Below are 25,893 nucleotides of genomic sequence, written 5' to 3'. Positions count from 1 at the left end.
AATAATAAATATTCTAAAATATTTAGAAAATTCTGCACAGAGCACGTGCAGAATCTATTAAAAGGTTCCCAAACATTTTTTGTTGTCTGGTTTAGAGCCAAATTCCAAATGTGCGTAACATAGGGCTTTGAAATGATGAATGTGTAATCATTGAACACAAAAAAATGATGCATTATGATGCAAACTGATCAAAGTCAGGAATTTAGAAGCTCACCATCCTTAAGGGATGTGGACTATAGTTCTTTGGAACTGAAATGATTTGCTTGAGCTTGAAATAAAGTGAAGGAAGAGATCTGTATCAGTTTAGTGTATGAAAATTTTCAATCCTCTGAAAGTAAAAGGGAGATAAATTTTACTTTCTGATGAACAGGCATGATATAAGTGAATGGGAACACCTATGTTAGTCCACTCAGCTGTGTACATAAGAATAAAAAAAACCCAAATCAAAACCTTTAACTTTTAAATGTTGGGCTTTAAATCCAGTGAGTGAGATCAGAACGGTCTGTGAGGTTAACGCAGTCTGTTTCTTCTGATGCCAAAATGATTATGCAACCAGCTCCAAGTTGTTAACTGTTCTTTTTCAATCCCTTATGCTGACCCCAATTCAAACTGACTTTTGACTTTAATTTAACTGAATTTCAACAGCATTGTACCTTGCAGTGATGATTCTGAGTTGTAAAACAGCATGTATATTATTCTGTGCTCTGTATAAAACAGAGGCAACTTATTAATCATTAACATGAAAAAACTACTTAAAATTCCGAACAGTCTGAGGACAAATTGTGATCTTCCTCATCAGTCAAGTCAATAATATTATTCTAGATGTGTCCTCAAGGGTAGCAAATATCAGAATCTGCACAAGATATAAAGACTAATTTTTATTCCTAAATAAAGACCTTCTGAAAGTAAATTCATAACATTTTAACAGTATAGAGCTGATGCCAGGTATTTGTAGTGAAATTTATCTTTAGGATGCTTTTTTGTTTTTCTTTGCTTTAATCTACAAAAAGATTTTTCAAGAATTCTAATAAAATGTTTGGAGTTTGGTTAATTAGTATTATCCTAGTCATGTGTGTAATTAATATGCCAGTTGTGGTCTGCCTGGCAAGCCAGCAGTATGCTTTGCACTGACACAGTGTTGAAAGTATAATGTGGGCAGAAGTTCAATAAAACCAAAGGAAAGTTCCACAGTACTGTTTGGGAAAAGTCAGACAGGATTATTAAGTAAGCTTCCTAAACAATAAGTGAAAGTTTAAAAAAAAATTTCTGTAAGAGAATCTTAGCATATCAAACCCAGCTTGTTTCCAGACAAGCTTTAACAAAGTTTCTGTTGCATCCTTATGCAGGGTTGTGTGTTCCTATGTAGTTACGCAGAGGTGATACAGCTAGAAAACAATAAATACTCTTAGAACAAATAGTAAAGCACAGAAGAGAAGATAAAACAAATTCATTTCTGTTGTTTGGCATCCAGAATCCAGATTATAAGTGGGGTGAAGGATCTGTGGAAATGGTCATACTATGAAAGACAGAAAAAACAGTGCTGCTGTTGAACTTCTGTAGTTAACAGGATCCCAGAGAAATCATAAATGAAAACTAGGACAGCTGATGTCTAGTATTACTGCTTTCTTCTTGTCAACACATCTTTTGAAACTGTTTCCCATTTTGTAATTGAAAACTTTATTTAGTCAAGCAAAGTTTTAGATTCTTAATCCTTGGCTAGAAAGAACTGACGCCTTTCATTTTTAAGTTTTTCGCTAAGATAAACAGTAATTTCTAAATCTGTCTTTGTTTAGCTTGAAGTCAGTTGAATAAACCTGTAACTACAAAAAGCTGACACATATGATTATAAATTTAGGGTGTTTTAATCTTGGTTTAGATGTCTTCCATTAAACCATTGATTCAAATTATGTAACGAGGGAATATCTCTGAATTCCATAGTACTCTAGTTTTTTAGTACTTCTCCTTTTTACAGTATTAGGAATTAAAAAAAAAAGTATATCACATGGTTTGGACAGCATTCATCCTTCTTGGTTATTTTAATTTTTACATATAAAATGCTTAAATCTACAGAGAAAATTCCTGCACATACTGGTCCATTTTCTCTTTTTTGAGTAAATAAAGTATAGAGTGGAAATTTTTTGCAATTTAATTTTAAAAATGTATTTTCCTCTGTTTGCCTATTGTGAATGGAGTTGAAACGGAACATTTGATATGGATATAATATTCTAGCAAAGTTCATTTTTTATCTTAATAAAATTTGTGTGTTTACAATCATCATTATTCTAAAGGAGTAGTCCAATGGGTAGAACACAGGAGAATAACATAAAACAAATGAAGGCTTCAGGTAATATATGAAATCCTAACATTTTAATTTGGAAAGACTACTTGGATCTTCTTGCCAGGTCCTCTCTTTTCACATCAAAAGGGGCAATGAGAAGAATGAAGTTTAGTAAGTGTTATGGTAAAAATGGAAGCATTATAATTTCCTAATCTAATTTTAAAAGTTGAAGCACATCTTTAAGTTATACCCACAGTTTTATATTTCTTCCTTCTTAACCTGTCTTATTAGTCAATTCTTTTCCAGTGAAATAATTCTGAAAATTCCTTTTGTAATCCAAATTCAGTATTAGGTCAATACTAGCTTTTGGGGTGGTATTTTTAAGCCTTAATAATACAGCTGTACTTTGACCTAGAAACCTATTCTGATTTGATAGTTGTAACAACTATTTTTTTAACATCTGTCTGCAGTTTGGTTTACATGCAAGTATTTACTTACAATTCAAATATTATTATTACATAAATAATACAAAGACTTGGACATTTGAAAACATTTTACCAGGATCAGTGGAAGTTGTTATTGGAGGAAGATATTGGATCAGTCTCTTCCTAGTAGAAGATTGTATAGTATGTAGCTGTCTCCTGACTAGCAAAAGGTCTTTCACTGAGCTCTTGAGAAACAGTGCATTCAAAAACACTGAGTTCCTATTTGCAAATCACAGTTCAAAGGCTTTCTCTCATATGTTGTCAAAGAGTTTTCATTCTCCGAGGAGTCAATGAAGTTGTTCCTAGTTAATTATTCAAAAGTAACCCCTTTGGGCTGTCCTTTTAATTGTTTTCCAGGTGCCATAAACTGCAGATTTCAGCAAGAAATAAATATAGATACAGCACAGTAGGAAGTTTTATAAGCCAGCAGCTTCTGCAAAGGATTGTCAAGAACAATCTGCAAGGAGACTGGTTTTGGCATATAGATTTTGAGCTGAAACAGTACAGGAAAGGAAGTGCTACTTGCCAGCTCTCACCACCATATGCTTTATTATAATGTAATGTACAAAGAATATGGAGATAGCAGCTGCTCTAGAGGGAGGTGGCCACTTGTTAGATTTTGAAACCTTTCTGAAATGTCTGTTCATTTTCTTTTCACTGGTATTTTTTCCCCTTGCTTACGTATTTGCATTCAAAAGATGTTCACTAAAAGAAATCTATTTTTAGACCACAGTAAGAAGAGGAGAGTGTGATCTACTTTTTGTTGAAATAAAAACAATTTTAGAAGGACTCTAATGTTTAGTTTTATATATTGTGAACTGAGGGCAGATTTTTATTTTCTCAATATCCATTCACATCACAGTGTGATGAAATCATGTATAAATTAACTATTGTCTGGGATTGTATGTCTTTGATGGAAGGAAATTTATGTCTTTCTCATTGGTTTCCAGTGTGTGTTTGCTAATGGCTTGATCACATTCACATTTAAGTCAATGTCAAGATTCGCTGACTTCAGTGGCAGAGAGAAACAAAGCATAAGTGAGGATTTAGGTCTAAAATGGAAAGAGTTTGCTATGATATGCACAGACAAATCAGTCTTTCCTAGCATCACCACCCAGGCAGTGAAGTTGATTACTCTGTTGCTTTGAGAAACCTGAAGTTCTTAGCATGTTTCAGGAACTGTGTGCCTGCAATGTCATGAAAATGAACCTTATTTATTTAAAAACCCCTGTATTTTAAAGGGTATTTTTTGACTCCTAACTTATGATTTTCACATCCACTGAATGTAACAATCCTTTCAGATACACATAAGTACAAGTACTTGGGTTTTAAATTAGGGATTCTGAAGTGAATTTGAGAATCCAGAAGGAAGTTACATCACAGTATGATGGGATTACAGCAGGGCAAGTTGTTATAGCATACAATAAAATTAATATAGCATGTTAGCATTTTTGCTGAGTGTCAGTGTTTTACATTGACCTTAGAGTAGTGTTAAAATGTCATAGCAACACAAATGTGACCCATATAACTCGGTAAAAATGATGGTTCATATAGAAGAAAGGTGTTACAATTCTTTTTGGAAGGATAAATCTCTTTGAGACAGAGATTTTTAGATTATTATGTATTGCTCACCATAGAAGCATCTCTCTGAAAAAGAAATTACATTAATCTATCTGTCACCAGGTATATATTTTCCTGGTGATAGAAAGATGATTCTTATGGAAAAATCCATGTTTGTTTGCTTACTTCAGTTCTAGACCAGTCTATTATTATCTATCTGACCTTCATTTTTTAAACCAGCTGCAATTTTGGTGGTTATCTGGAATACTTACTTATTTACTAATGTTTACTTAAAGGTCCCCTTTTCCCTTTTTGTGGCCGTACTTGTTGCAAGAATTCAAATCTAAGTAGGATTACTGATTTGCAACTTTAATCATTCCCTACATTACTTCTCATCCCACTGAGGGGCAATGTAGGGGATTCCATCTACTCAGGAATCCCACTTCCAAAGTAGACTGGATTTTAAAGTCTATAGTGAAATTAAACATGGATTCTGAACATAGTCCTGCAGTCCTAATTCTGCAAAATGTCAGGCAAAAGTTTAAGTCACATTGAAAATGATGACTTACAGTCTTGTCTTGAGTCAAATCAAAATCTGTTTTCAATGCAAATTAAAGTTGTGAAAGGAATTCTTTCTGTTCCCATAAGTATATTTCAGCCCTAGCTTAAGCAACACTTTTCTAATTCTATTTAGTACAAGAAAATTTAAGTTATCAACAGTCTGTAGTTCACACATTGGTCACTTGAAGTCAGTCTGGAGTCTTGACAACACAGGAACTTTTTGCTTGGGGTGTATTACACCTCCAGGAAAGTTTGTAAATGAAATGTATGTTTGTTCATATTTTGAATGGGAAGGTAAAGCCTTCCTTGGCGCTAGAAGGACTGAGAATTGTCAGGAGTTGCAAAATGTTTAGCCTACTCCATTTTTTCTAACATATAAAGCATTTATTGTCTGAAGCAGCAGACTAAAGTATGGTAATTCTAGAAACAGGTACTTTTAGATGTAGAACTATTATTATTTTATAGATTGTTGGAAATACCATTTTCACTGAGATTTGCTGTTATGATTAGATGCAGATTTATTTTCACTTAAAAAATGCCTGGTAGAAAAAAAAGGACAGATCTTTCTTTAAGTCACCATTATAACCATGCAAGTCTGCAAAACAATATAATTCTAAGCAAGTGAGAAAAGGAAATGTTCTGTTTGTGACAAATTGGAATTATTTTTGAGCCTAAAGAAAGTTACTTCATTTTTAATGATGTATTGCCTAACCATCACAAGCTATTCAACTGCCAATGGCTAATTTAAAAAAGAAATGCAAGAGTCCAAATGTAGATATTTGTCTAGAGAAATTTTCCTCATTGTGAGAATTGCTGCTTCAAGTCTGTTAAAGCCCTATGGATTTTTTGCTAGCTTTTAAAAATCAGAAGACATATGATTGCACAGTTAGAGTTTCAGATCTTAAACTGTATGCTGGTATTAATTGTTCAGAAGGCATTGTGTACTGCTTATCATTAAAGAAATTAATATCTAATTTTTTTTTCCTACTCAGCCACCAGAAAAAGAGGGTGGCCTGCCTCGCCAGGTAGGCAATAAGACGGAGTGTGGCCTCTTGGGATTTGTCCTGGATTTGAAGCAGGATTATGAGCCTGTTCGGAACCTCATTCCCGAGGAGAAACTCTATAAAGTTTACACGTTCAACTCTGTCAGAAAGTCAATGAGTACTGTCATTAAAATGCCAGATGGTAGTTTCCGAATGTACAGCAAAGGAGCTTCTGAAATTGTTCTGAAGAAGTAAGTTCAATGGATTAGTTGCTGTGTTTTTCCAAAATGCAAAACATTCTGACACTAATAAGACGTACGTGGGAATTTTGGTGTTTGGAATTTGCTACTTATAGTAGAAATACTTAGTATACAGTAGACACACTTTAGTAGTATAAGCTGTTATTGTTCTTTTCTAATTTTTTTTTTAAGTGCTCACTCTTGCAAAACTCTTTGGCTTATTTTTCTTATCACTACCTAGCCAAAGAATTGCGTCTGCATTTGGTAGTTTACGAATGGATTCTTTACATTCAACCCATTTGGAAAATAAGGATTTTTCAATTACATTGTAAGTTGTCAGCTCATTAACTACATGAGTACTGAGGAAATAATGGAGGAAGGGCTCTTGGTGTCTCTGTAATAAGTTACAAACAAATTCTCTGATATTTCAGTAGTAAATCTTCTTGTTTAATCTAGAAATTTACAGTAGAAATTTAAAATGTGCCATCAAAAAAGCAAAGTGTTGAATGAAATGAGCTGATACAGGGAAATACTTTTCAGCAGTCATGCAAATGCACAATCAGATCTTTTTTTTTCTTTTTCATTTTCTTAAATAAAAAAGGTGTTCCAGGATCCTTAATGCAGCTGGTGAACCTCGTATCTTCAGACCACGTGACCGAGACGAAATGGTGAAGAAAGTAATTGAACCTATGGCCTGTGATGGACTGAGAACTATCTGTGTTGCTTTCCGAGACTTTAACAGCAGCCCAGAGCCTGACTGGGACAATGAAAATGACATATTATCTGACCTGACTTGCATTTGTGTTGTTGGCATTGAAGACCCAGTAAGGCCAGAGGTATATCAAATTCTTACGTTATAAGGCATTTCTCAGAGAACTGAACATAAATTGAACTACTGATTTCTTGCAGTTTTTATCTTTTTTTCTCTTAATTAGCTCTGTCAAAGAAAATGGACGTGAGCTTTAGAAATAGACTTTACTTGATAAAAAGTCAAATAATTAACTTGATAAAGATCAACTATTAATCAACCGATATTTAAATAAAGCAAAATAGGGCTTTTTGAACTACAGAATTGAGATGACTTAACCTTCTCTCAAGGAGTAGTATACAGGAGGACTGATCAGCAGTTTTATTATGCTTGCAGATATTAAAGAATTTTTCTTTAGGTAATATGGTGATATGCAACTCTGAAAGTAGGTAAAAGACGTGCAGTGATTGTAATTGCCATGATTATAACTGCAATGTGCTCACTTTCCACAGAAATTGCATACAGTCTTGGAGTTTCGTGTTTTACTGTAACAGTTGCCACTTTACTAATTGTCTTAAGATTGTAACTGGTGGCTACTCGGGAAAACTGTTTTTAACCTTGTATTTGGACAAGGAAAACTTTGCTATGGAAAGACTGCAGATTTCATGGATACTATATGTAAATGGCTTGTAAAAATATGACTAAAATTTCAACTCAACTAAACTGAGAAAATCAGTACTGGGTTCGCCCACTGGAAGCAGGTGCCTGCTACTACACCTGTAAATTGTATTACTACAGTAATACAAAGGGTGGATTAAGAGGCAGAAACTTTGTTTCTGACCTATGTATATGGTGCTCGATAATTAATCTTGGCAGTGGAGAATTAATTCCATTTTACAGTTTAGAAACAGTGACAGAAGGCAAGTCCCAAAGTTGGAAGTGCTGAGCATAAAATGCAGGCATTTTGGATACCTTTGGTGCTTTTCTTGCTGACTCAGCCTTGAGTGCGTGGCCGTGGCTGCTGGGTAGGCACAGCTGCAGCCGCGTGGTGCGATGTGAGAGCACCTGCCCCAGCACCTCCTGCCAATGGGGGGAGCGATTCGTGCTCTCCTGTTTTGCTCCAAGAAATGCCCTCTTTGATTCTGCTGTTATTTCAGTAGATGATTAATGGCTGTGGTTTGCTTTGGATTAAGGTCATTGAAAGATATCTCCAATTCCTCTTATACAAAAAGAGTGGGTTCTGATGGTGCAAAAAGTAGTTTGGTACCAATCTTTTTCTTTTTTAGTCTTTGGTCTTATTTTGCATTCTCACTGGGTCTTTTGTTTAATCATGTCTAAATACTTGTATTTGATCCACTGAGAACTGGTGGCAATGCTAGACAGGTTAGGAAATTATTTTTTTTACTAAAACATCAAAAGTATAAATAAATCTGATTTATTTCCCCAAGTCCTTTATAAAGTAGGCTTTTACATACTTCTGACTTCTGTAACTTTGGAAACTAGCATGATATAATTACAACTACAGGTGCAAACTGCATAACTATGCTTTGTGTGACAATGGACTTTCTTGGGGTTTTTTTCAGTATCAAGAAGGTTATAATATAAAGTAAATCTTGCTTAAATGAAAACTGTATGATAAACTCCTTATCTCCACAATCATTAGATAAACAGCATTCACTTTATCTGTCATCGGATGGTCTCTTGCTAATCCATCTGTCCCTGCACCTGACATTGCAAGTCTTTAAAAATATTTCAAAACATTCTTAAAATGTTCTGTCTGCAGTGATCCCTTAATGCTCTAGCTCACATATATATAAACTCAGAAAGTTTTTAACTGGCAGTGACTACTGGAACTGTGAATCAGTCCTCTTTCCCTCCAGAATTGATTCATGATCCATGTTGTTAGAAGATAGCTTTAAGTCAGGTTATGTGTGGTATGACACACTGAGGCGATAGGTAGCAGTGGGATTTGCAGTTATTATTGAAAACAGCTGCAAACTATCCTTTCATGTGATTATTGTGGGCGTGTTTTATAAGAAAACTGCTCCCATCTCATAGGGAATAATTTCTTAGGAGCTTGAGGTAAAAATGAATAGTGTTGCTAAAAGTAAAGAGGTCAAGTCTGACTTCTATGTAAAGGATCAAAGATGATGAAGGCAGGAAAACATTTTATTTCTAGATAATTATTTGAATAATGAATTTCTTGTGGTTTAACACCAGAATATGCAGTAACACTTCTTACTTCATTGCAAGACACACAATAAAATGTCTATCATTTCAGAATTTTACCAAATGTTGGACAAATCTCCAGTTCTCTTTGGGACTTTGGTTTTGGTTTTTTTTTTTTTTTTTCCCCTCCTTGTCCCTTTTGGCTGTTTTAGAGTGGTAATAACATCGTGAGAACATTTAAAACAATGTTTAAATTATTACTACTCCACACATTGGTAAAAAGCAGTAGCAGTGCCTTAGGGGAAAAAAAAAAAAAAAAAAAAAAAGAGAGAGAACCAAAAAACCCCAAGCCAGAAGAAAAACATAAATTTCAGAAAAACTGTCTAGGTATGAAATATCTGACTTAGTTGGAATATCGTAATATACATATGTTACAATGGTGAAATCACCATGGTAGATGCAAATAGTAAGATGTTGAGCTGTTATAAGGGACCTTACTATTTTGCCAGAATTAAGCCCACTTATTATATAGAGTCACCACTGGAGTTTATGAATTTTCAAAGTGCTTTCTGTAGGGAAGAAAGAGCATAAAAAAATTAGAAATCTTGCTACAACTGCTGTTTCATTAATATTCTCAGTATTCATGGATATCAGAATTTATTCTGACAGAAATGATGGAGTAGGTCATTCCCATGAAACAATCCAATGTCACCATCCTGGCAGCCCTTAGTTTCCCTTAAATTACATTCCCATTTTTCCTGGGGAAGGTTCAGTTTTTCCTTTCCCCTAAGATAATTGTTCGAGTTAACACATGCAAAATGGTAGCCTCCTTGTTTCCACAGAGCTCCTGTGGCACAGTGCTCATATGCATCCTTGGAGTGTTTAAGTAAGTGAACACCTGCAGTGTCAGTGGTGTCACGCTAGCATGGTTTCAGAAATTAGAGTGCTGCATCTTTTCTGATGGTATTGCTGGGGGCTTTCTTGCACTTGCATTTCCTTCTGTACGTTAAAAGAAGCTATTTGGATGAATTATTCAACAATGATATCCAGCAACTGACCAGCTTTATCTGGAGCGTAACCACTGGACACCCATGACTTTTGCGTAATTCCTAGGCTAATTCTGACACCAGCTTAGTCATTATCAGTGGCTGTTTTTATCAAGTACTGAACTACCTGCTTGATATTTATCTTCTGTGTGTGTGTGTGGTTTTTTTTCTTTGATAAATAAACAGGAAGAGAACAAATAGAATGATGTGTTGTTCCTATAGAGATTTCTCTGTCGATTCTGACAGTCTTTCTGGGTTGATTTTAATGAGTCTGTACTGGCTTATACTGATTTGCCGTGTACGCCTACAATCTGTTATATCTGGGAGATGAAGATAAATCACTTCCAAATGTCACCTATTTATTTGTCACCTGATTCTGATAGATATTCCTGCATTGGATAATTTATGCATGCAGTAGAAGGTTTTCTCTGCAGAGAGAAAATAAACCAGAAAATTATAAAATATGTACTTAAGCTCTGCAAAACTGATGGAAAATATCTGCTTCCACTGCCCACTCAGTCTGCCAACACTCTTTTTTCCTTACAGCAATAAAAAAATATGAACAATATTTTAACTGTAATTACTGTACACAGTATTAAATCAGATACCACCCACCAGCTGTCCAAAAAATGAGAGAAGAGGAAAATAGAATTATTTCTCTAGTTATATGTGAGTTTGAGATGTATTTGAAACTAGGTTGTCCTCCCATGACCTTATTTAATAGGACTGGCACTTTATGTGAATAGACCATTTTTTCTGTTTGCGCTGTAATTTATATTTCTCCTTCATGGTTCATACACTGTGCTGGTTTTACAGATAGTCACCTAAATCTTTCATATCCTATGCATGAGGGTCACCACAGTTAAAGTGGATACTAAGGGCATTCCAAATTGGCAAATGGGACATAGTCAGGATTATTAATGTGGAAACTGGGTAAATCAGGAGTCATTTGCTTAAGTAATAGATTTAATCTGATTGTATGTCCCCCGTAGAAGTCTATTTCATAACGTTAAAAGGCTTCAGGTCCAAATAATGTTTCCAGGATACAACTTCTGGGAAGAATATTCTCAGTTAGTAGAGATGAGGAAATGGGAAGATAAACCTCTGTCCCTTAATTTTTCTCTTGGTTCTGTAATCTGCATTGGCAGAGAGTCATTCTGCAAACAGCACATTCAGTAGATGGAGTCTGAGGGTGGAGTGATTTTCTTCGTAGTCATGGGAGAAGTACTAGTGTGATCCTCAATTAGGTGTTAGTTTAGTGTGGCATTTTGGAAAATAGAAGCTTCACGACTGCCTTTAACAAAGATGCAGAAACACGGTGTGAAATTATATTCACTGATTAGAATAATCATTATCTACAATATGGTTTAAGGGTGTATAATTTCAGCCTGATGTGCAGTCCAAGATGTATAGCCTTTCTGGCCCCATGAAATCATTAGAATCCCAGCATTTGCCACACTGGATCAGAGCAGTGGTTGTCCTGTAAAAGGCAATGTCCTGCCCTCAGCAGTGTCACATACTTGTGGCTGTAGAGGAAATTAAAATATCTAGAAACGCACAAAATAGTGTAATGTTGTAGATGGTGGCTGCTTTTCTTAATACTTTTGGTACTAATGGATGAGATTAATCCGCTCTAATTGGCATTGAGTTCTACAATACACTTATATCTATGATAGAGGTTATGATCAGCAAGCTGCACTGAACTGGCAGTAGAATATAGAGAGGCCTTGCTATTGTAGCCAGAAATACCCATTTTGCTACCCTTTCTTAAATAGTTGTTTGGTTTGGTTTGGTTTTTTTTAATTTTTTTTTTTTAGAATTATTTGAAAATTAAAATTCTTTTCATATCATATCCTTTACTTGCTAGTTTCTGTAGGAAATCAACAGCTCTATATACATGATTGCTGACATAATTCATCACAGTCAGGCAATCCTGTTACTTTACATAAGTATGTCATCTGAAGAAGCTCAGCTGATAATGTAGCAGCAATTGGCAGTCAGTGGTCAAGTATATGTATTTGGGGAATTTATTCAGATATGGTTTATGTATGCATTACATAGATTGAGAGTGTTTGGTAACATTGCAGAGCAAGCATCCAGGGACAGGTCTTTGGAGCTATTTTAACTTGTGAGGTAACCTTCAAATTGCCTGGAGGTTTACTTAGGATCGCTGCCTAATATTCAGATGCTTATCTAAGCCATGCTCATCTTCTGGGAATCTTTTTCCTCTCAGACTGTCAGTTGTCTACTTAAAGTACCTCTCTGCTGCCCCCCACATAAGAACCAGTGCAATCTATAATTGCTTTATATCTGTTCTTTGCTGTCTTCTGCAGTAAGGCAGTTCAGTTTCTTGTAGCTCTGTGACGGGTTTCTGTCTTCATGAGGAATCCTGCAATGCCCTTAGTCTCTTCTAGGTAAAAATGAAATTTAGAGAAGTGGTGGTGTGCTGAAGGTACCTATCTAGGCAGTTCTTGAAGTGTTAAACTCACTTCTTATTCTTCCATGTCAAATAATAGTGTTATTTTTTTCATGAAGAAATAATACTTTCATAATAATGCAAAAGTGTGATGAGACTGCATTCATCGGTTAGAGTAATATTCATTAATAAATTATCATTGATTATGATATAGTTTAAGGGAATAGAAATTTTTCCCCATCTGAAATTGAGAAATAGATATGTAGCCTTTCTATAGGCACTGACTTCATATACCCAAGTAGCTGTATTAAAAGAGCTTTATTTAATTAGTAGGAATCAGTTTCCTACCACTTGCACATTTTAATTAAAAAGTCTTTTTTTTTTTTTTTTCCTAAATAAGCTGTATATGATGCCAAGTCAGTATATAACCTCTATGTTAATCTCATGGACCCTGTTACACACTGAATTCTCTCTCAGTGGTATGTATACTGTGCAGCAGGAAAAGTTAGTCTCATGCAAAAAGGAGCATAACTAAAATCATACTTCATTTTTACAGTTTTGAAATATGTGAATTATTAATGACATTTTAAACTCATATGTTTAGGAATTCCACCTGTTGATACGCGTGAATTAGTGTTACAGTGCTAAATTACAGTAACTTTTTAGATAATCTTATTGAAAGAACAGTTTGGATCAGAAGTTAAATAATTTTCTGTGCAAAATACATGTATTCTTAGTTTATATTTACATGTACATTGAGTATGTTAGGTTCAGCATGCTGTACCTTAATGCTAAAAGTCAAAAAAGGTGCAGAGCACTCCTTTTTATTATAAAGTCAGGGGAAGCTTTAGGCAACTGATCTAAAAAATGGTTTGTGTGCTTCTCGATACAAGATTTGTCTTGCCTGTGGTCTAACCTCAATTCCATAATAGCCAGGTAGCTATAATATGCCATAACCTGTATGATTTCTCTTTTTGCTTCATGAATTTCTTAGCCTCAAAATATTCTGACTGTAAACACCTGACTTACATTTTATCTCTTATCTAGGAATTTTTTTCCTGTTATATTGCTTTTGTAGGTCCCAGAAGCCATAAGAAAGTGCCAGCGAGCTGGAATTACAGTCCGCATGGTCACTGGAGACAACATCAACACAGCACGTGCCATTGCCATAAAATGTGGAATCATTCATCCAGGAGAAGACTTTCTTTGCCTTGAAGGGAAAGAGTTTAACAGAAGGATCCGAAATGAGAAGGGAGAGGTAATTCATATACTAAATCCATACATATTATGAATATGTTATTAAAAAATAGCGATAACACTGAAATGTTGTTTCTCCTGCACTGATGGTACCTCATATCAGTAAAGACTACTTGGAGATATTGCTACTTCTTTTTACTGCTAGCCTTTTACAATGCAAAATACCAGTGAAAGTGCAGTCTATAGATGATGCAGAGCCACTATCAGTTTAGTGCTAGCCTAATTCAGTAGTTTTTAGAACCATGATACTAGTCTACAGGAAATCAAAACCAAGCACATTAAAAGCAGGTTTGTTAGCAAAGAGGAGAAGGAACACAATAGCAGTTTGCAGGTCTGTCTCATAAAAATGCAATCTGTACTGAGAACCAGCTCCTCTCATTATTTTATACCACTTTATCTAATGTACTGCTATATCCACTCACTCTAATGATTTGCATAACTTAATCTATTCTTCAGAAGATTTTTAACTCCTCATAAAAGGTGGAACTAACACACAGGCTATTGAAGTCAGCTTTAAAAAAGTAAACTCTATGCTGTGTCTTTGAGTCCATCATTAATGAATGGACACAGTCGTTTACTCCTTGCTTTGATTGATGGAACCCTGGGAAGGTTAGTACATGCAACGGATTTGTCCTTGTTCCTATTGGTATGCAGAGAAAATTCTGCCATTATTGGTGCCAAAACGAAGAACTTGGATTCAAATGTACAATAGAACAACACACTTTTACTTGTAAATGTTTGATCAGCTTTAAGAAACTCCACTATCCTATATCTAGAGTCATGATTCTGAGTGGAATTATCCATAAAGATGATAAGAAAGCCTGATTAGATACTGTGGCAAAATTTACCTACATTAGCCAACAGCTGAGCTTTGGTAGTAGAAAACTGCCTTTTTTGACCTTGCCTTCATTTGCAGCATTGATGGCTGTTGCAATTTTTCTGTGCTTTTGGAGAAAAGTTGCAGATCTGAGTAGTGAAGTGAATCATCTGACACAGGGTTGCAAATATATTTTGCATTTTGCTAATCACAGATTAACAGCTTTACTGTTTTGGGTTTTTTTGTGTTCTGCCCGGCCCCCAGATTGAGCAAGAGCGGATTGACAAAATCTGGCCAAAGCTTCGAGTGCTTGCTCGCTCATCTCCCACGGACAAACACACTTTGGTAAAAGGTGCGTGCAGACTACCTTCACACGCGTGTGTTATTAATGTCAAAAGTTATTCAATTATGTTCGGCACATTGTCTGTGTTGTAAAAATTTTACTGTTACAAATATACGAGTTGTTATCTTGCACATCAATACATAATGCAAGGAAGTTTTCTCAGTAACCCAGTCTCTTGTGTTTGCATTTTACCTGAGCCTTCAAATGGAAAATAATAGGAAACTGGTTGGCAGGAGTAACAGAAATACCAATAAGATGTCTGGCAAGTAGATGTAGGCAACGTCATATTTGCCTTGTGACTTTTCATTGGACTAGAATGAGGCTCTAGCTGGGAAGGGAAAATGCGTGTTTGCTGGTCAGAAAGAAAATATTGTTGAGAAATAGGTTGTTCTTCATATAAACAAGAGGGGGCGTACATTTTTTAGTCTTTACCTATACCTTTTTTATGAAGAAAACAAGAACAAGTTCACTTAGAGTAAATCAAGTCACTCAAGTGCATCTGTTCTCCCACAATTATTTTTAAAGAGTATTCCAAGATAAACTTTGCATGTTGCAATAGCAGTTATTGGAGATCATGTAACTAGGAGCTGCCGTCTGTAGCATTATATGAATGGAGATGTATTTTAAGCCATTCTGTTTTCCTATAGGCTCACTAATTGTATGATTTGCATTGGCTTCCTTTAGATTTCTGGCTGTATTTTTAGAGTCTGTTTTTGTCCTATAAAAACCTCACCATACAAATTATATTCTCTTACCGTACTGTCTGCAGATGGAATGCTCTATAGCAGAGGGATTTGTTTGCAGTTTTCTTTATAAAGCTTTTTTCATATCTGTAACTCACAGTTCCTGATGACCTGAAATCTTGTTCTGTTGACTTTGAAGCTCACACTTAAAAGACAGCTGATGAAATCAGAAGATTTCTGATCAGGAGTAGCATCATTTCTGGCCATGATAAGATGGGGGGCCGGCGCAAGCAGAAGCCCCACTGGCAGATGGCTGTGTTTGCTGGCTTCCTGATGAAGAAAGAACTGGATTATTTTGCTAAGGCCCTAGAAAGTCCAGAGAGACTCTTAGCAATTCTTGGAGGAGCTAAAGTTCAGGATACGATCCAGATGATCAGTTACATGTTTTCAGCTGGTTGAGTACTTAAATAATAATTCACATTTAGGTAGGAAATCCTTTTGGAATGGCAAGGTTTTATTCATATGACTCCATACACGACTGATTACAAAAGCTTTTAAGCGGTATGTACTTTTTTGAAATGCCTAAATGACTTTAGAGCAAAAGTTCCGTTGTGAATTTGAAGATTGGATCAGTTGGGTCCTTTGGGATTAGGACCAGTGTATGTGAAAAGCTCTGGAAGCATGGATCATTCAGGAGAACTAAGATACCTTGTAAGCTCTGGCACAGTGCATGAGATGGGGCAGCTGGAGACATAGTGCTGCTACTCACCCTCTCCAGTCATTGTTTAGACCAGTGGTATCCGAAGTGGGGTGCACACGTGTTAGGGACAATCCACTGGGATGCAGGAAGAAAATATTTTTTACCATTATTTAATAGGAGACTATTTAAAAAACACTGTTTATTTCATCTCCATCTCATCCTTTTCTAATGTATGTTTTATAATGCACATAATATAGTAGTACATATGTATAATTTATAAATAATATACATAGTGTGTGTGTGTGCTCAAAAAGATTTTACTGATAGGTGTTCATGATTGAAAAGGTTTGGAGACCGCTGGTTTGCACAATATAATTATTAGCTCCATAGGTCAGTAGTAAAACAGCACAAAGTTACCTGAAGTCTCCTCACTTCCCTAGTGTATATAAAATACTGTCTTATAGCTCTTAGAGGACATGACTTGTACAGCCTAATAGTTTATTTGTTTCAGAAACACACAACAATTTGTGTTTCATTAAGTGGATTAAATAAGTCCCTTGGGAGTACTCATTTGAATCATTCAGGATTTTCCCTTAAGAGAAAAATGAAACCTTTGCCAGACAAAATGAAATCAATACAGAGCTGAAAAAAAATAAGCAGCAAATTAGTGATGTTTTATAGTATATGCACTTCGACAATACGAAAGATATTTACTGCTTCTGAATGCCTTATGCAACTAATACAATTAATGTTTTAAAGATGTCACAAGGTCAAATGATAGAGCAATTAAGTATCTAACGAGGTTCAAGAGCAAGTCTGTGGAAAATCATGATGGAATTTTTTGGTTGGTAATACTCAAAGGGCCATTAAAAGTTACAAGAAACTATTTAAATGTTCACTAGTTTTGGGCCTCTTGTTAAAATGTTATGTTTTTCTCAGACACTTGAGGGATCAAGAGGATTTTCTCTTCTTTGATGTATTCTATCTGCTCTAGGGTAAAAACACACATCACAAAATAAACTTTTTTTATATTTAATTTTTAATGACATACAGCTGCTGGAGGGAATATTTTTTCTCCTTAACAGAGCACAATCCCACCCAGCAAAAGGATCATTTTTATTTTGCATTTTTGTTTTTACTACTGCTAAGGGACTAGAGAAAGGCATAGTTCAGCATTTCAGGCTGGGCAGATAGTTTCTCTCAAATTTTTATGGCTTTGAAGTAGAGGTAGATTGAAAAAAAGATGTCAAAATGGTTTATCATCACAAACTGTTTCAGTGAAACAAAAATGTTAGATATGTCCATCCAACTGAAATACAATTTCTTATGGATTTTATGACATCCATTGGTATAATTTCATATTTTTTACCTTAGTTCAAAATACAAGTAAAAATGCATATCATTTATACTGATGTGTCCTTATAATACTATTGCTGAAATACTTCAATATTGTCATATTGTTTTTTAAAATACTACAGGAAGCAACTGTTTAGTACTGATGGGAAATATCTTCTTATTAGAAGGTACAGAGAAGATCAAATAAATATTCGGTTTACCAGTTAAAGAAGCTGTGCTTTCCAATATGTTTAAATTAGGCTGGAATTATTTTTCTGTGATATTAAAAACAACTATTCTATTCACATGTAAGGCTGATTTATTAACAAGCAGAAAGGGAACTTTAAAGAAGAAAATATTTTTAGTAATTGCCCTTAATTACTAAAATATTTCAAATATTATTGCATGGGACAGTATTAATGTGGACATGCCGTGAGACTAGGTAGAATAATACAAATATAGAAAACTATTCATTGAAATTCTGATAATATTTATTTTTATTCAAATTCATATGAAGAAATATTCAGAAAGTTGACCTGTTCCACAATGTAAAAAGTCAGCTTTAACCAACCCTTCCCTGAAGCCAAGAACATAAAAATAGTTTAAAGGAAGCAGGAGGTATACTGCATTTGAATCTAGAGTTTTGGATTCTGTAAATACCATTTAGGTCTCTGCAGCCTGTGTTCAGTGTAACTTTGTGAGAGGCACTGGTGCCTTCAAGGTTCCCCTTCAGTGTTTCAGTCTTATAATGTAAAGCACACTGGTGGTGCACCCTTAGTACAGAAATCCGTGCGTTTTAGCCATGTTCTTTTCTGCCATTCTAATATCATGAACTTTGTGGAGCACTATTCACTTAACAATTACCAATGCTGTCTCTAATGTTATATATAACACTTTTACATTAACCTTTAAAGCTCTATTCCTGCATGTACTCAAGCATGTAACTGAAGTGAATTTAAATTTTCTCTTTCAGACAGACTTTCTAAATTCTTGTTAAATTAACAGGGAGCTTCAAAAAGTTTGGAAGTATTAAAAACTAATCTGAACAGAACATGCCTATGAAAATATATTACTGCATCTGTCTATGTTTAGCTTGTTAAAGAAATATAAATATGTGTAAGCATATGGGATGATCAGCTTTACTGCATCGGTAACACCTGAATTTGTGTGCATCTTTGAAATGCTCTACTGTAGCTAAGTTTTCCCTGTCTGCCTATTTTGAGTTAATCAGTTGAGACAGAAAGAAATATCTAAACCAGGAATGTTTTTCACCCAGAACCAAGGGTTTCTTACTGATGTGACTCTAAGGGTGATAATGCAACTAAGAATTGTTTAAATGAAGCGGCATTTGTTCTGCAATAAAGGGAGAACCTGAGGCTATACTTGATGTTTTTGATCTGAGCCATGGGTACAGATAGCTCCTTGTAAAAGAAATGGAAGACACATTGTTGGTTAATATTCCTTATATTATTATCCTGAGTGGATTTGATTTAATGCTTCCTTAATATTAGATGGGAGGAAGGCGGGAGATACAAGGTGTATTTCACTTTCAGCTGTGTATGCAGTGCTGGTACCTTTTATAGCAAGCTTGTGCATATAGTGCCCCTCTTGATAGCTATACAGAGTTTTTTTAAATGTGATCTTTTCCCTCATCAGAAACAAGCTGCTTGCTCAGAAAAACTTACACCTTATGCAAGCTACACGACTCCTCCCCAAATTCTTGCAGCATCAGCAGAATCTGTGTGGGGGACACATTGTAATGTTATCTCTAGGTGTATTCCTGTGTCTGTTGAATAAAATTCTTTTTGACAGAGGAAGGTCATGGCCAAACAGCTTAAGATGAAGGAGCAGACCAATGAAACAGCTAAGGCTGTTTCGGGAGGAAGCTTTGCTGAGTTTTAGGAATTTTTAAATTTTTAAGTTTTTATTAAAATGCTGTATGTAAGCACTCAACTGGAGTAAAGCAGTTTATTTTGAAGAAATTTCCTGGCTGTTAGGCATGACTAATTAATACTGAAGCTTTGTTTTAGCTGTTTTGAATGAGTGGAAAGGCCAGTAAATGTTAAAGAAATGGGCATTCTCTTAATTGGCAGTCTGTCAGGTCATGCCTTTATTTACATTTTTCACTGATCACCGAAGCAGTTGTTCTCCACAGCTCAAGACTTCAGAGGGGGAACCCTTTCTAAGCATCCCTTTTCTGTTTGGTGCCCTTACACTGTAAAATCTATACAGATGTATTACTCAATACTGAAGAAAATTCTCGAGGTGAAACCTTACCACAACTATTAACAGAAAAAGAAAGAAAAAAAAAAAGTAAAAGTAAATGTGGTTAGGAAGGAAGAAAGTGCTGCAAAGAAGAAAATTCAGAAACGTGAGGAATGGGGGAGGAGGAACAGATTAAAAAGAGCATGCAGAAGTCAGGGAGCATAAGTATAGCTATGATAAATCCTCTGAATCCCAAATAATCGCTGCTGCTCCATTTTAGAAATTTGTCTGACGTACTAATGAAAGTTCTGCAAAGATCTTCTCTCTTCCTATGAATAGCACTGAAGTCCATCCACATACTGTTGTGCTGTGCATTGATGTATTTCTGATGACACTAGCAGTGGTCACTGCGATGAAGGTGTGTGGCTGAGATGCTGGTGGTAACCAAGACCATTTTATCTCTATTTTTCCGTGACTGCTGATTCTGTGCTCTAGAGGGTGTTGGGCTTATCCCAGCTGCATAGTTTGCTTTTAGGGATAAAAATGACTACTAAACCTTCCAAATAACTACTAAACCTTGTAAATTACTTAGCTGCATCCAGCAATTGGCTGATGCAGGGCAGTTGGTAGTATAGTCATTGACATTAGAGCACTATTTATACCTATTAGGAGGTCACTTGTTAGAGCCTCTTCAACTTGATTTGGGTTGTGCTCCCATTTGGAACCCACTTGTGATAGGATGCTACCTACCTGGTTGGAGCAGTTAATATCATGATGTGTCAAAGATTTTAATGACTTTTTTCAGAAGCTTAAACTATTAATTTAACATCAAAGGTTGTGATAATGAGGGAAGACCAAGATAAATGCTTTTAACAGTAATGGCAGCTGATGGTCCTGTTTATTTAGTAACACCAAAGGCAAATCACCCCAACAAATTGAAAACTCTAATTATAAGATCTTATCAGAATAATGTGCCATTTATCTGAGTTCATACTGCCAACGGAAAGTGAATAGGTTTTTTTCTGATTTTCATAAGACTGAAAAATACAGGACGCTAACTGCATCCATACTGCATTGCAATCTTCTGCGTGCCTGATAAGCCTGAACCTTGCCAAGAGGCAGCTATTGCTCAGTAATCGGCAATTTCCTATTTCTGGTTAGTTATCTGATATGTGAGTTATTTTTTTCCAGAGTAGAATGAAAGCTTTTCACACTGGGTAGGTTTTGATAATTGTTTTTAGAGGTTATGATTTTGTGCAAAATGTGTTAGCGAAAGGAATTTTGTCATTTTTTCCCACTAAGTCATTAATATGGAGAGGTGTTCTTGTATCGTACACCACAATCCTGTATTCTGGACTCATATTCAAATGGACTCTGACATGGAAATGAAAACATGAGTGGTGAATGATCCCCATCCTATTAAAAACCAGGGCAGCTTCTGTAACCTCAGAAAAATTCTTGGTTCTTTTCCTTACTTTCCCCATCTGCATAAGTGGAAAATACTTCCCTGCAGGCTAGTTGTGTGAAACTTGATTCACCAAGTGAAAAGTCCTTTCTTTTCTCAAAAGATCTCAAAATGAAAGTAGAAATTATTTTATTATGTCTATTTATTAAAATGTTTGGCTCCAGAATTTAAAGAATTATTTTATATCTTCTCAATGATTGTTTGGCAGAACTGAACATGTCTGTTAAAATGCTAATTTGGCTCCAGCTAAATATAATTCATCAATGGCATTTGTTATCTTTAGGTTAAACTGATTGCCAGAAGGCATAGCAGTAAAGCAGATATTACAGTTCAGTCCCAGTTTAGGACAGCTTTAAGCATGAACTTAAGTCTTCAGCAAATCCTTTCCATTGATGTTTAATCAGAGAGCTGGGCTGAAATGGGTTTACTGTGACACATAATTTTAAATAGTAGAAATCTTCCAAAAGAACATAATGAGCTGATCTCATTCCCTTTGAAGTCTATGCAAGTTTTGTTGATGTTTTGATGATGCAGGGTCAGAACTTTTGATGTAAATTCTAGTAGTGATGCCTAGTAGTGTATATTAGTGATGACACTGCTTTCATCATTATTTTCCTTAAAAATCACCTCTATTAATCTCTGTAAGACTTGTGTGGTATTATGTAGTCTACATTACACAGACCCTGCTATTTTTCAGAGGGAAGTTTTATCTTGCTAATTATTTTATATATATGTATGTATACACACACATATACATTTTTTGCAGGTATTATTGACAGCACACAGGTGGAACAGAGGCAGGTTGTAGCTGTGACTGGTGATGGAACCAATGATGGACCAGCACTTAAAAAAGCTGATGTTGGCTTTGCAATGGTATAATCTTGAGCATATTTATTGATGTTTGTGTCATTATAAATTTGCTGTAAGAGGTTTTTCATTCATTAAATGTTGAGAAAATTGCTTAGTTATTACTTCTCAGTGAAGCAATATATTGGAGGGTATGAGTTATGTTGTTTTAGAATGCTTTAATTTACTATGTTAGCTTCACTGGTATTGCTAGCTTTGATACTTCTTCAATATTTTGTATAAGGTAATTATTGGCTATGTGCAGAATCTGGTGCCAATACAGAAAAATGAACTCTGTGTTCTTCACAACAGCAGAGTACTATTTTGCTTTGGTAAAATCCATCACTAATTGTAAAGATGTCTTCCCAACCTACTCTGACTCTGAAGACATTAACATACTAGACTATATATTAAGATATGTAATACCAATTTTTGTTAGCAATTCTGTTCATGTTTATTAATAAAATGTCATCAATGATAGAAATAACTCAGATCAGTAGTCATTAAGCTGTTAATTTAAAACACTCAAAACTATCATCACATGAATGCCACTGCTCTCTATCAATTCCCTTTTCTGCACCCTTATTCACTTTCAAAAATAGGCCACATTAGATAACTTCCTAGAAAATATAAAATGCAGAATATACTCAGCAGCCACTGTTACTATGTGCTGGGAAGTCTCTGTATAACTGTGGACTTTGAATGAGTATGAAGATTTGTATTCTAACTGTCACTGTACTTTCTAGTAGGTAATTTTATTCACAATTAATTTTTCCAGGGTATTGCTGGAACAGATGTTGCGAAGGAAGCCTCGGATATCATCCTAACAGATGACAATTTCAGTAGCATTGTGAAGGCTGTAATGTGGGGACGTAATGTCTATGATAGTATCTCCAAGTTCCTGCAGTTCCAGCTCACTGTTAACATTGTGGCTGTGATTGTGGCTTTCACTGGTGCATGTATTACCCAGGTAAGGTTAACTTCAGGCGTTGCTTAAAGTGTGGGGCCAAATCCTATCAAGCTACCTTTTCTTTCAAGTAATGGTGGCTTACATTTGATTCTTGCTTTGTACAACAGAAAGTATGCTTTCTGAAATTCTTCCGAGCATTAAGAGTGCATTTAGGATCAAGCTGCTAAACGTTAAATAGCTGTTGACATAAGGAAGTGTATTAATCCATCTTCTCCTGAAAGTAAATTGCTTTTAGGAGCTGCTAATTTTTGTGCTGCCTCTATGCAGCTCCCTGGTTTTGATTACATATTATTGTCATGACTGAGCCTGTGATGGTAGGACAGAAAACGTCAGGGTTTGGGAGAAGGAAGAGGTTATGTGACTTTGCTTTTTCCTCTCAGAATATTTCCCTATTAAATATGTGTTTCTTGATGGATTATGGAACGGTATTATTATTTTCAAGAGAGCAGTACTGGCACACAGAAGTAATCCCAGCAGGGGAGCTTTTTGACTGATAAAATTATTTTGTTGCTTTCAGGCAATTCCTTTTAATTTCAGATGCAAATGACAAACCAATTAAATGACACATACAGTTGGACTTCGATCTCTTTTTCTCCCTCTACATTAATCCCTCACTGCAATCCTGGTGTACATGCAACATGTCTAGGTCTTTCACAAAAATCATGTGTGAAAACAAACCACATTTTTTCCCTTCAAATTACTACTTTTTGATTAATAAAATTAAGTAGTCTTTTCCCTAGAAAGAAAACAGGATGTATTTAGCACAGTATGAGGTTTTTGTCCTGCATTGGAAAATAGCAAAACATGCAGTTTTTAGAGTTGTAGCCCTCTAAAATAATGTATATTTCCGATGCTGCAGACAGGTGCTGTTACAAAATGCCTCCTTTGATTGAGACACACTGTGGGAAAGCTGATGCTTCCCTGTCTTGTGCATCATTCGGGTGCACATACCTGTTTCAGCAGGTAAATTTCACCTCATGCACACCTGAGCAAAACAATGAATAAGTCATTAGCTCTGCTCCAGGGTAAACTTACATTGTAATCATGGAATTGATACTTGAAAGCAGAAACCCAGGTACCTTTACAAAACCATGAGGTCAAACTTCTAAGCCTTGACTGACATTTAGAGGCCTTTTTTTGTGCTGCATATGAGGAGTCTGCAAGCTCCCAGCTTCTGCCAGCACCATGCAACCGCTGGGTAGATACAACTGTCATCATTTAGCTCCTCTGAGCTAAGCAAGCAATAGGCTAGTGCTACGGCTGGGATTCTCAGAGAAAGCAGAAATGGCTGGTTTTGAAGCAAGTGGAAGTGATCTTAACAAATGAAATAACAATTTTATTCTGTGCAAAGGAGACACTGAAACCTCAATTCACTTGTTTTCCGAGAAGTAAAAATTGCAAGCTGCTAAGTGCTAGATCCCTACCCTACTGCCCCCAGGTCTTGATGATGCCTTGTTGTCATGACTGAGCCTGTGCTATGGGACAAAATTACTGATATTGAGGCAGAAGTTGGATAACTTTTCCTTTTTCCTTGGGAATTATTTTCAAGCATAGTGAGAAAATGTTTAGCTGTAAAGTGATTGTTGCTGGTAACAGAAGGTGTATGAATAAGGACTAAAAGTCTAGAAGGTTGGTCCACCTGGATTTTTATCAGTGGTAAAAAACCAGACAGAAAAAAGTGCTAACAGCAATGTGGTAAGAATACCGTAACTGGAACTGAGCAGGTGCTTCCTTTTAAGACCCTGTTTTATAAACATTCAATCACTGCCTACTTAAGGTGATTTTTTTTTTGTTAGTGTCCAGCATTTTTTCAATTGCATTGTGAAAGCATCAGAAATATATTCTATTTGTTAACTAAGGAATTTCTGTTATTCTTGAAGAGGTTAAACATTACTGAATCAGTGTAAAGACTATTTTAAATCAAGTCTAAGTGCATGTGTAGTGTGTAATCAGTGCAAGCATATTCCCCTTTCTAATTCCGGAGCTTTCTTCATCCTTTGAATCATTCCATTGGCTTCTAGAAGGATTTGGATCAGGCCCAATGCATTTATATTGCCCCAGTGGTCTGTAAGGCCATCACTGAGCCTGACAAGTCTATTGTCCCCGTTTACAGATTTTAATGTACACTTCCTAGAATTCCTGTATTTCTGTCCAAATATATTCTTATGCAATTCCTTAATTTGGCAGTAAAAATGCAAATCCAAAGGAGATGTCTGAAAGGAGCTAAAATTGAAATTGTAGCAAAAAGGCAGCAGTTATTTCCATTCTAGTTCTGTTTACACTCAACAGCCTGACTGCTGATGATAATCTCAAGTAGCTCTCAGTTCTGTCTCATTCAAGAAGGATCTTGCCTTACGAATGAATGTTATTATAGAATCATAAAATCATAGAATCATTTAGGTTGGAAAAGACCTTCAAGATCATCAAGTCCAACCGTCAACCATGCCCACTAAACCATGTCCTGAAGTGCCTTGTCTACGCGCTTTTTGAATACCTCCAGAGATGGTGACTCAACCGCTTCCCTGGGCAGCCTGTTCCAATGTCTGACAACTCTCTCAGTAAAGAAATGTTTCCTAATATCTAACCTAAATCTCCCTTGCCGCAACTTGAGGCCATTTCCTCTCGTCCTATCTCCAGCCACCTGACAGAAGAGACCAGCACCCACCTCACCACAACCTCCTTTCAGGTAATTGTAGAGAGCGATAAGGTCTCCCCTCAGCCTCCTTTTCTCCAGGCTGAACAGCCCCAGCTCCCTCAGCCGCTCCCCCTAAGACTTGTGCTCCAGGC

At 35.8% G+C, this 25,893-nt stretch overlaps 1 protein-coding gene across 25 annotated transcripts in view; it reads left to right on the top strand.

Moving 5' to 3' along the window:
• The window catches only part of ATP2B2 (ATPase plasma membrane Ca2+ transporting 2), a 441,356-nt gene that overhangs the window by 375,368 nt on the left and 40,095 nt on the right, over window positions 1–25,893 (top strand). For all 25 annotated transcript variants that reach the window (XR_003920764.2, XM_029996153.2, XM_029996154.2 and 22 more), the window contains 6 exons: window positions 5,877–6,118; window positions 6,708–6,942; window positions 13,564–13,743; window positions 14,824–14,911; window positions 22,057–22,163; window positions 22,915–23,106. Coding sequence is in view for 24 of the 25 variants with exons in the window: in XM_029996153.2 (XP_029852013.1) it covers window positions 5,877–6,118; window positions 6,708–6,942; window positions 13,564–13,743; window positions 14,824–14,911; window positions 22,057–22,163; window positions 22,915–23,106 (1,044 nt within the window). In the remaining variant the exon portion in view is untranslated. The remainder of the gene's footprint in view (window positions 1–5,876; window positions 6,119–6,707; window positions 6,943–13,563; window positions 13,744–14,823; window positions 14,912–22,056; window positions 22,164–22,914; window positions 23,107–25,893) is intronic.

The sequence above is a fragment of the Aquila chrysaetos genome, chromosome 20 (genome assembly GCF_900496995.4).
Source record: "Aquila chrysaetos chrysaetos chromosome 20, bAquChr1.4, whole genome shotgun sequence".
Classification (NCBI taxonomy): domain Eukaryota; kingdom Metazoa; phylum Chordata; class Aves; order Accipitriformes; family Accipitridae; genus Aquila; species Aquila chrysaetos.
Note: the sequence above shows the minus strand (reverse complement) of the source record. Positions and strands in the feature narration are given on the sequence as shown.